The following is a 12,371-nucleotide window of genomic DNA, read 5'->3' on the forward strand; positions in this document are numbered from 1 at the left end:
GTCAACCTGACCTATGACATGATCCAGAAGACGCCGATCCTGGACAGCGCTCTGGAGGAGACCCTACGACTGACGGCTGCGCCCGTCCTCACCAGAGCCGTGATGGAGAACATGAAGCTCAAGATGGCCGATGGCCGTGCGTATCACATCCGACAAGCCGACCGGATTGCCCTCTTCCCTTACACCGCCGTTCAAATCGATCCCGAAATCCACCCCGACCCACTTTCTTTCAAATACGACCGCTTTCTCAACCCGGACGGCAGCAAGAAAACCGATTTTTACAAGAAAGGGAAGAGGTTGAGGTACTACACGATGCCCTGGGGAGCTGGGGTCAGTATGTGCCCCGGACGTTTCTTTGCCACGAATGAGATGAAGCAGTTTGTGTTCTTCATGATATTATACTTTGACTTTGAGCTTAAGAATCCCAACGAGGATGTACCTGACATTGATCTCACGCGATGGGGTTTTGGGGCCATGCAGCCCACCAGAGATATTGGTTTCCGATACAGACTCCGATTTTAAATCACGCACCACACTTTTGAGTTTAACTTATGGTTATGAATGGAAACTTTGTTGATATGTTTTCAGGCACCTAATCTACTACAGTATCAAAAATATGTAATGGTTGCTTCATGGCAGAATCATTTTTAATTAATCAAATGTTAAATAACACACACACACACACACACACACATGCACACACTTTATTCTTAATAAAATATATTTCAAAATCTAAAAATTCAGATTTGTCTCATAAGTTGATTTTGTAATCCGTGCCGCTATGGACATTTTGAACCAGGGAAAATATGAACACACACACACACACACACACACACACACCAAGGTCAGAGCAGAGCAAAATATTTGGACATCATAAGACGTCATAAGACATCATAAGACGTCATAAGGGTGGTGGGCGGTGATAGCAGCAGATTTAAAACATTCTGGATTCTTATATTACTGTTGCTATTGACAGACCAGTTAAAATATGGTAGTTCTAACTGCTTTCATACAACACTCCACCACATCCATGATTTAGGGTTAAATTAAATCGCTTCATTCAACAATCTGCTTAACCTATTTTGTCACTCTGCACTCCTTCAAATGTCAACCATGTCATGTCACATTCCCATTAAATATGCCATGATCTCCCCCCTTTATGTTTTGTCTTGTCTTAACTTTCTATGTCGGTATGCTATATTGCATGTGTGGTATTAATATAGGTAAATTATATTTGTAGATTTATTTAATGGCCACTGCAACTGGAAGCGGTAATTGCATACGAGTTGAGACCGGTTAGACTGCTCTTTCATGGAAACAGCTTTGTGTTCTCTGATGGAGCATGTGAACCTTCTAAAAATATAGTATCAGCCAATGGCATGGCCACGGGGGGGGCACATGGTGGCAGATGTCCCCCTAAAATAATGTGCCATATAATAATGTACCATCTTCTAACTGAGAAATCCCTGATCATAGACAGTCAAGTGAGAAATAAATAGTCTGGTTTCATCTGTGTGCACTGTTTTATTGAGGCATAGGCTATTGTAGTGTCAGTGAACCCACTGTTTCAGCTTGAAATGGAGTAACATTTCGGGTGTCAAATACTCATATACCACATACTGTATATGAGTTAACATAAAGATGTGACATGGCTGAGCACAATCACAATCCCTTCTACTCAACAACAATAAAACATACCTTCAACCTATTTACCACAATTCCACTGTATGTGATTGTGGAGTACATTCATAAAGCAGGCAACGCTTTAACTTTTGACTGAAACATTAGCTAGTTTACCTTAACATATATGTAAGTAAAAGTTAGAGAAAGACTGAAGGGGGCTCCTTTCTTCTTTGTGGCCTTCATGAAGCCCTCCAAGTTTTTTACTGTGAGGATGGGGTGAGCGGGATATAGAGAGGTTCACAGGCCACCTAAAGCCAGCTAAGTCAACAAGAAGGTTCATCTCAGTGGTGGCAGAAGTAAATGAGAAACACATGTGGGTATCACTCAGAACGTAGTCCTTTGTTGACTTGTTTGACCCTTATTTCATTCAAGTAGGCAAGATAATGCTTAAACCTACGGCCAGTTTCTCCTATACTGGCACCAGCAGGGCCCTGAAACGTTATTCTGGAGCCACGGCCCACTTAGCTGAAGGTCCTGCAGTGAACATACCAGGTAATACTGACCACATACCAGGTCATACTGAGCACACGTCAGTTTGGCAGAGGTGTGCTTTTAAATGTTGTTTAAAGGTCTAGTAGTGAGTAAGATTGAGGTCGCCACTAGAGATGAGGTTGCAGATTGTAACCAACTGAATCCTGAAACTATTTTCCATACCCTAGCTTTGGCCCCATCCACCACGTGCCGCCCCAGGGCCTGTGCCTCTGTCTGGGACTCCACTTTTAGAAAAGCCCTGGTTGGTTCACGTGGCCCATCATTCTGAAAAACTTTTGTTAACAAGTAATGTCTTTGTGGATCAGACACACACACACACACACACACACACACACACACACACACACACACACACACACACACACATATAATTGAAGACAGTGTTACCAGTTCAAAGATATAACTTGAAATAGTTATATGATAATAACTATTGTAAACTTCTGAATAGACATGGAGAGGCATTTTTAATTTCCCTTAAATTCTTTTTTATCAACCTACAATTTTACATATTGCATAGGACTACCATTAGACATGGGATTTTTTTTATGAGGAAACAAAAACTGAGAACTGAGTCAATCACACCTGAAATCGAAGCCTTTAATGTTTATGAATTGTTACACTGTGGAAATTGTATTAAAGTACGTGAGACAATTTTGCACGTTGAGCCACGAATGTGTGACTCGTTTAATCAATTAAACAATCAATCAAAAAACAGGAAATCAACACGCACGGTAACATAGCAAACCCTGCGTCAGGCTGGTACGTCATGAGACCTTTAAAGGGGCAGCGATCCCCTGGACAGTAAATGATAAGCAACACAGTGTGTAGAACAACACTTAACATCACAGGTGAATTATGTGAGAATTATGCATGTGACATTCACTACAACACACTCATTCTGCGTCTTATCTTCAATAACAAACATCTGAGTTCCTACCTCTATCCCCAGGAGAAACAATAAGAATAAGGCATGTGATGAAATGTAATGACCTTTGATTTATGACCTTGTGTAAAATCAACTCCGCCCCACCCAAGTGACACGCAGTGGGTCAAGTGTGCGATGACAAAAAAGATCCCACCAGGTCCAAGGTCAAATCATACCAAGGTCAAATCATAGGTTGTTAATTCTTATCACATAACTTTTTTCTTATTCTCTCTCCCAGGGTTTTTTTCCTACCTGGCCTTTTCATAATGGACATTATATCTCACCAAACACATGCCAATAGGCCATATCAAGTATCTAGCATGAAATAACCTCCAGGTGAATCATCTGTCTGTGATAAAACAATCACATTCCACTGGGGTAAAAGTCAGCTCCTGACCTGACCCCAGTCGGGAGAGAGTTGTTTTAACGATATAGATTCCACCCTTGGTTCACTTTCTCTCCTTTGTGTGTCAAATGACTTTTTAAAGAGTTCTGGGAAAGTGTTCTCAGTTGAATGGCCGTTAGTCATTAAGCTTATCAGTGTCAACGGGGCGCGCTGACGCTACGGTTTACCCAGTGTTCAAGGTCGTCATTATCAATCTTTACCACCTGCTTTATGTCTGTTAAATATGAGGTTAGGTACGCAATCATTGTGGTTCACACCTGTTTCCGGTTTGGTGTGATGGGTTTGGGTAAGTGCTCCAAAATGGTCGTGTTATGCCGGCTGGTCTCATACAATGTTGTTTGTATGATATCTTACGAAAATGGTCGCAAGTTAAAGGGTGGGGCCCGTTGCACTCCTATTGACCACTTTTATATGAATAAGGGCATTGAACTATACTAAAATGTAATGTTTGGAGGCTCTAGCGGCTTATATGAAGGGGGGCCTAATGGACATACAATATTGGCATTTTTTTGGTTCTAGTCCAACCGGAAGTGATGTAATCCATCCCTGTGAGGTCATATGAAGATGTAAAAAAAACATTGGGGGGCGGGGGAATTCGAAACAAAAACGTAGCTTATGGTTCCCCATGTTTAAAATAATACAAAGAATACAATATATAAGAATACAATATAAGTGTTATCAAATATATCACTTTGGTTATTTCTTAAATAGAATGTAGCCTGCCCTGATTCAACTCCCTCAAAACCCCAAATGAGCATGAAAAATGCCACGAGGTTGGTTGGTGTATAGCTTCTTCAAATACCGGTGACCAAATAGGGGACAAAGTGTGTTGTATAACCTAGAGAACAGGTCATGATTTGAAGGCCTCCGATAGGACCGCGTCCTGTCAACCCTCCGTCATGTGTTTTGTTTAACTGTTGTATGTGATCAATTGAACACAGTATTAGGCCAAGATGAGGTAACAGCAGGATGGGGCTGGTTGTCGGGGTATCCCACGAGAGCCTACGAACAAAGGATTGAACATTATGTCTTGGACCTATGGTTTATTTCGGACTAAAGACGGAAGCTGCGCCTTGATTTGTTTAATCCACAACATTGGGAATTAAATGAATGAATTACTGAGGAACCAATTCTCCATCACATCTGAAAAACAGTGTATGTATGTATAACCAAGAGGAATGTCCACCACTGTGAAACATTATAAGTTCATGTTTTGTGCAATTTATTTCAGTTAAAATACGATTTTTGGGCAGTAGGGTGTGTGTGTGTGGCCATACATTTGTTGAAGGAGATAAACAGAGCAAAGCAAACTGAAAACAGTGAAATCAGGAGTCATGCCATCGAAGCAGCAGTTCAGAGTGTTCCAATAAGTTTATTTTCCATTAATAAACACTTGAACAACCTCCTAAGATCTGTAGGCACTTTATAGTATCTTCATGGTGAAGGCAGTGTGAAGAGTTATTGTCAAACCACTGTATGCCGATTTAATAACAGAAAGCAACACTTTCATCTATAAGACATAACACGTGTGTAATGATTATGCTACCTTGTAAAGCATGCACCGGTTGAACAGAAACTAACTTATATTTTCAACACTACATACTTACCTTAGCCACCACAATATTAGATTTTCCAATGTATTTTGAAGTGCTGAAGATTTAAGTTTATAGAATACCGTTATTGCCATAGTTGTCAAAACAATAATCCATACTAAGGTTATGCATAGTCGTACACATCAACCGTACATAGTATGATGGATGTTTTGTATTTGATATTCAACACATGCATATAAAAAAATAACCAATGTAATCCATTTTATTCATCCCGTCCACTCTGGTCTGCTTCAGCTAGTCTGCACTCGTAAAGCAAAACTTTTTCAGTGTTTAACTACAATTTCCTTCACTGTTTCAACATTCTCCCATTCAACCTTCAATCTCTTTAAAAGAGCCATCTTTAAATACAATGCTTTTCAAATAAGTCCAGTTTCCGTAAGTAATAGCAAGATTAATATTATGCACATATATATATTTCCTTTGTTAGAATAAGAGATGTTTAATAATAGCAGGTAGTAAAGCGCATCGCTAAAGGTAGGAAGGAGGAGGGACGTGGTGACGGCCCACGCCAAATGCGTGATCCTTTATCTGAGCGGTTGCATTTGAAATGCACCGCACTCAAGGGCTGATTATGGTTCCACGTCGACGCAATGCAAGGACCACGCGGATGCTTCGACGCAGTCGTGAACCTGTTTTGGCTCTGCGTCGGGTTTTAGTCAGCGGACCAATCACAGCCCTTTGCTGCTGCATCGCCTCGACGCAAGGTTACAATTTTTGGGAGGCGCACGTCAGGCCCTTGCGGTGGACGCAAGGAGGGTCCGCAAGGACGTAAATGGGTCTGTAAACCCCCTTGCGTTGCGTCGACGTGGAACCATAATCAGCCCTTCAGTGGCATTATACTATAATTGTCAGAGTAGCTGAACCCTCTCTCAGACATCAAGATCAACCCCCACCAGACGGCGCTCTGCACACACACACACACACACACACACACACACACAAACCACGGCAGTACACTTTAAGGGTCATAGAAGCATGACCCTCTCAGACCCAGCCGCATCAACTGCTGCCCAGACAGAGCTCTGCACATCCACACACGCCTCGCCACCGGGGTCCCTTCCATGTGACTCCACCAAGAGAACGCAGTTTGGAGGCAGAGAAGAGCTTTTAAAGAAGAGCTTCAACTGAGTTAGGGGAGTCTTGCAAAAACATCAGAGTTTTATGCTTGTTTTTTCTAGATCATGGTCTTGTTTTAGTAATTGTGACAAAATGGCATTGATTACTACGAGAAGATCATATAAGACATATCACCTTGTTTGAAACAAAGAAATACACACTTGTGTCAGAGCAGTGTCCGAGCAGAGAGAGCTGTCCGAGCTGTGTCAACAAAGTGTTTGTGCTCTTGTGTGGTTCACGTCAGACTCGTTGTCCCGCAATGTCCTTGGAGTTCGCAAAAGGCTCCGCCTTTGACCTTCAAGGTGGACGTCCTTAAATCCACACGGAAGTCTTCCCGTTTTTTAAAAGGGTCCCCGCTCTCTCCGTGGCCGACTTTGGCCGGGCCCCCTGCTTCTCCTGAACCGTGTTGACGCGGTTCTGCTCGGCCATGGTGCCCCCGGACATGGGGCTGCTGGTCCTGGAGGGCGGTTGGTTGTCGTTCTTGGTGCTGTACGTCTGAAAGGCCATGTCCAGCTGCTCCTGGGCCACCCGCAGGTGGCGGTGGAGGCTGGCCAGATCGGAGGGGATGTTCTCGTCCGGGCTGGTGCACTGCTGCTCCTGCCCCACGTTGGCCATGTTCTGCTCGTGCGTGATCAGGCTGTTGGGGATCCTGTGGAGCGGCTTGTCCGACTTCACCACCAGGTTGTACCCGGGCGGGGACGCCGGGATGTTCCGGGAGAAGGGGTAGCCGTAGGACGTCCGCCGGCCCCGGTCCCTCTTCTGCCGGAGCGTGTCCCGGAACGTGCCGATGCCCAGGTGGAACATCTCGCACACATTGAGCAGCAGACACAGGCAGCTCACCACGTACATGATGAGCAGGAAGATGGTCTTCTCCGTGGGCCTGGAGATGAAGCAGTCCACGCGGTGCGGGCAGGGCAGCCGGTTGCACTCGTACGACGGGCTGACGCGGAAGCCGTACAGCAGGTACTGACCCGCCAGGAAGCTGATCTCGAAGATGGCCCGGGACATGAGCTGCAGGACGTAGATCCTCATGAGGCCCTCCTGCACGATCCTCCGCCGCCCGTCGTGCTTCTGCGGACCAGCGCCGCCGCCGGCGCCGGCCATCGCCGGCTCGGGCCTGGCGTCGGGCGCGTCCAGGGCATCCTCGTACAGCATGGGCTCGCCGTCGTCGTCGTCCACCTCCCCCTCCAGCGGCTCGTCCAGCCGCCGGCTCTCCCGCCACCGGGTGTGCGGCGGGGGCTTACGGCGCAGCCGGCCGTGGTGCCGGCCGCTCCTCTTGCGCTCGTCCTCGGAGCTGCGGGCGATCTTGTGGATGGCGTAGCCCAGGTACATGACGGACGGCGTGGAGATCATGATGATCTGGAAGACCCAGAAGCGCACGTGGGAGAGGGGCGCGAAGGCGTCGTAGCACACGTTGTCGCAGCCGGGCTGCTTGGTGTTGCAGGTGAACTTGGTCTGCTCGTCCGAGTAGATGGACTCGCCGCCCACCGCCGTCAGCACGATGCGGAAGATGATGAGCACCGTCAGCCACACCTTGCCCACGAAGGTGGAGTGGTTGTGGATCTCCTCCAGCAGCCGCGTGAGGAAGCTCCAGCTCATGGTGAGGGTCGCGGTGAGGGGTCGGCGGGGGGTGGGGGCGGGGGGGTCGGGGTGGGGGGGGGTCTTTTCAACTAAAAGCTGTGGAGGTGAAAGGAGGATGTGCGTTATTGACAGGGCTGACGCAAGAGAGGTTTGCAATGGGTTGTACTTCTCTAGGTAGACTGATGAGACAGACAGATAAATAGATATACTGACAGATTTAGACAGACAGATAGACAGACGGACTGATCAGTCATCAGCTTTATTGGCCGAGTTTGTGTACACATACAAAGTATTTGACGCCAGTTTTTTTGCTCTAAATGAATTCACACAGAATAGACATACGGCTAAACAAGGACAATGAAGCTGAACATATGTTAAAATGTAACTACTACTATGCAAAGATATCTTATATATATATCATATATAATATATATATGGATATATATATATATATATATATATATATATATATATATAAACAGCAATGAAGTTTGTTGCAAGGATGCAGACTGCAAAAATACTGGTATAAATATGGGGTGATTATGTATTGTTAATGTATACAACATAGACTGATGAGGAAATTTAAAAAACTGTTTGAACTACAAAATATATAATTTAGAATTCGGATGTACAGCGGCTGTTTAGTGTCACAGGTTTATTCCACAGGGATTACTGCCATTGTGTGACCTATTTAAGGTTTCATCAGAGTGACAGCCTGCAGATGGATGGATGGATAGATAGATACATAGACAGCAAAACAAATTCCACATTTGTCAGTATGTGTAAACAAGCATAAAAATGAATGGAAATAATTATAGGGATTCTTGAAATGAAATTTAACTTACAGTTAGTACGACAACCTTATTTCATAACCTAATGTTGCCAGAAACCTAACAATGTAACATATATGATGTATCCACTTAACTTCTGTTAAGAAGCTATACAATGAAGAAAACTTCCTTATCATGCAGGCTGAACCTTACTCACATTAGCTATAATTTAAAGTGGTTTAATTATAGCTAATACTCTATTTGTACCCTACGCCGTCGAGAATTTGATGCTAATGTTAGGAATGAGGCCCGTCATGTCATACATTGTGCCATGCCATAGAATCCACCGCAGGACTATGTACACAGTAGGACGCGAGCCGCTACAGAATGACAGTATCTACAGTATGACACGAGCAGCTCCTACAGTACGACACCAACAAGCTTGTGATCATGAGCTCATGAGCTCATGGGCCCATAGCATCACCATCATCATCACCATCACCACCACCACCACCACGGCGGCAGCAGCAGTCGCTGGCATGTGAGCTCCGGACGCGCGATGATGTCCGATGTCATGAGTGAACAGGACGTACGCATCGCTCTGCCTCTGTCAGCCCCCCCACCAGCTCACCCGACCCCTACCCTTCAGGGCCAATCACGGGTGACACTGGTGAGCTGTCACAGCCACGCGCCTGACAGATGGAGGGGTGGTGTGAGTGTGTGGGTGTGTGTGTCTGTGTGTGTCTGTGTGTCTGTGTGTCTGTGTGTGTGTGTGTGTGTTGGGGGAAGGGAGGGCGAGTCATATCTGCCTCCGGGATGACACCATGACTACCTGAGTCCTTCATCCAGAAGTTTGACACACTGAGAAGATGCATGTTTTTCTTGAATGAATCCTAGGGTGTTGGAATCGCTGTGTGCTTCCCCTAAAGCGTGGGAAGCACAGTTGGAGAGATGCGGAGAGATGAGCGGAGATGAGCTGAGATACCGTCGATACATTCATACATCCTTGAACTCTCAAAAAGTGAATTGGTAATAACTGCTGTTTAGAAACACAAAGGAATATAATTAATTTCAAAATATTTAATTTCAAAATATTAATTTTTTTGTGGAAATTTGAGATAAATAAAAAACATAGTAAATATAAAGCCATAATTACTACAACAGGTTTGATTGAACAAAACCGCAATAAACTCATATACATCCATCCATATCTCCCCGAATTTAGTTTTACCACTCTCTCTCCACCCTGCATTACATGAACGTAACATTTTCCGCAACGTTTAACGCGATCATCCACAGTAACGATGCAATTACGGACCACGGCCAAACCTGCGTCCACCTCTGAGAGAGACCCACCTGATAAAGTTGCACAGGCTTCCCCAGCCTCGCTGCTCGCCCATATCTCCTCTGAGCTCCCTAGACATCTCCCGCATCCTCTGAGCCGCCGAGGATTAGACAAAATCCCGCTGCGCCCCGACCAGCCTTAACGGCTCACTAGCAGCAAAAACAAAGTAAAAGAATCAACGCTATTCAGATGAGGCATTTCCTTTGACTCCATAGAGCGGGGTAAGCCTTGTTTGCTCAGTGGAGACCCTCGCGTTATGAGTCATGACCGGCTCCTGGTAACGCCAGCCCCTCAGAAGGATGGATGAAAACGAGAGGGACGAGAGGAGAGAGGGGGGGGGGGTGACCCTCACACCAGAGGTCACACTTCTTGAGGATCTCAGCGTGCAGATTAAAAAATGAAGACCATGGCCAGTGTTTGTTTATTCCATCACAGCACCCCCCCCCGCCCCCACTCGCTTACATCCGCTCTCATGTGCAATGTAATGTTACGCAGATAATAAGGTTCTCTCTCTATCGCTCTGTCTCTCTGTCTCTCTCTATCGCTCTGTCTCTCTCTCTCTCTCTCTCTCTCAACTATCTACTCTCCCGTCTTTTGCTATAACATATTTCCCACAGAACCACACACACACACACACACACACACAAAACACACACACACACACACATACACACACACACACACACACACACAGTACTATGGAACTGGCGTCTAACAAAAGGGGTCACTAATTCAAAATAAATTACAATTTATTGAGAATAAAATAAAATGTGTATACAGATTGAACTGGCAATCTATTCTTTATATAATCTCTATCTATCTCTCTCTCTTTTCTCTCTCTCTCTCTCTCTCTCTCTCCTTCTCTCTCACACACACACACACACACACACACACACACACACACACACACACACACACACACACACACACACACACACGTTTGATGAAAGGGTTAGGCCCCGGGGGGGGGGCTTGAGGACAGCATTGTCACACAGACATAAGCCACCTTGCCGCAGTGCAAATCCGCCAGAATGTATCCAGCAGGTATGCTCAGTCATATCCAGTGTCATAATATTTAGACCTGCTCGCCAGGCGGACGGCCAGAGATCGGCGCGGTGGACAGGTTGCTCTCCGCGCACCACTTCTTCCTCTGTTCCGACTTGGTGTTTATACTGCAAAGCTTTCACCTAAACCCCTCGGAACGCACGCGGGACAATCGCGTTCCTCCGCTGTTTCTTTCTTAACGTTTTTTCACTTAGCAACGGCCACAGCTACGGGGAAATAGAAAATAAAAAAGACGACGGGAGGATAGATGTGTCGTAGATGTGAACGGATACAGAAACTTTAGTTCTTTTTTTGCAGTGTACCCCAGAGTTAAAAAGTGAACGTCAGAATTTGTTAAGAATACAAATATGATTTGAACAAGAGGACTTCCTTCATCACGTTTATTCGATATTGCGCCGAAGACGCAATATCGAAGGAATGAATTTAATCCCGGGGATTTTAAATAGGCAACACATAGCGGGTTTGGAGTCTGTCTAACATTAATGCAATGTGCCTGGTCCTTGTTACAATGGTATCTGGCCATTGTTACACAAGCATGCTATCACAATGCTATTTTCACCCATCTTTCAATAACATTTCACCGTAGCTGGTCGCTTCTGTTGAGCTAATTATGCTATACGTTATCAATTGCCAATTGATTTACTCTCCCAATCCTAATGTCTTGTGTTCGTCTTTATTTAATAATTCCTAATTACCTACCATGTTATCCCACTGTTTGATTTCCACCCACCACGTTGTGTAGGCTATGTCCTGAATGCATGACATCTATTTTATATTTTATATGAAACAATGTACAATGTATTTTTCCCTGCTCAATACACTTTATTGGGAGGTAGCCTACACGACGGACCGCCAGAAAACTGAAATGTGTTTGTCCAAAATAATAGTCTTTCCATCCTATAGGGCATTAGAGGAGTCGTTCTCAAAGAGAGCCTGCGCTTTGTGCAAACCCATCCTGTGTGATGAGATTGTGTAGAGCCGAGCTCTGAGCTCTGTGGGTCTGCTGAGAACAGAGCCAGCTGGGCCTCTGAGGGCCCCGGGAGGCCTCGGAGCCTCCCAGCCTCCCCCTCCGTCTGACTGAAGAGATGTGGCGTATCGCGGGCACCCCGGGCTGCGGCATAGGCAGAGAGGGGATGCTGCTGGACTGACTGCAGTGTTTGGGGGGGAGGGGGGAGGGGGCCGCGCTGGACATGTGCTTGTCCTGAGGGACAGGGTTGGCACGTGTTTTTGTCAAGTCGGGTTGCGAAACGTTTGTTGTCGTTCACGCAGACTAGCGTTGTGTTTTCATCTGAATCGTCGGGGAGGAAAAGACGCATTGGCAGTTTGAAAAGAGACGAGATAATCATTAGCCTCGTAGCACAATTGCCGACGTTTT

The 12,371-nt window shown here is 45.5% G+C and overlaps 2 protein-coding genes across 2 annotated transcripts in view; one reads left to right on the forward strand and one right to left on the reverse strand.

Moving 5' to 3' along the window:
• LOC311360516 (5-beta-cholestane-3-alpha,7-alpha-diol 12-alpha-hydroxylase-like) overlaps positions 1-522 on the forward strand; it is a gene marked incomplete at both ends in the record, with an annotated part of 1,536 nt that extends 1,014 nt beyond the window's left edge. Inside the window, one exon of the mRNA XM_084480593.1 lies at positions 1-522. This exon is cut by the window's left edge and continues 1,014 nt beyond it. Coding sequence (XP_084336719.1) covers positions 1-522 — 522 coding nt within the window.
• A 6,025-nt stretch (positions 523-6,547) lies between these two features.
• Positions 6,548-7,834, reverse strand: gjc2 (gap junction protein gamma 2; the record flags this gene model as incomplete). Its single annotated transcript, XM_084480423.1, has 1 exon — positions 6,548-7,834. One exon carries the CDS (start codon positions 7,832-7,834, stop codon positions 6,548-6,550), a length of 1,287 nt encoding a protein of 428 aa, XP_084336549.1.
• Between the last annotated feature and the right edge of the window lie 4,537 nt (positions 7,835-12,371).

This window comes from Micromesistius poutassou (genome assembly GCF_964030765.1).
Source record: "Micromesistius poutassou genome assembly, chromosome: 16".
In the NCBI taxonomy this organism is placed as follows: Eukaryota; Metazoa; Chordata; class Actinopteri; order Gadiformes; family Gadidae; genus Micromesistius; species Micromesistius poutassou.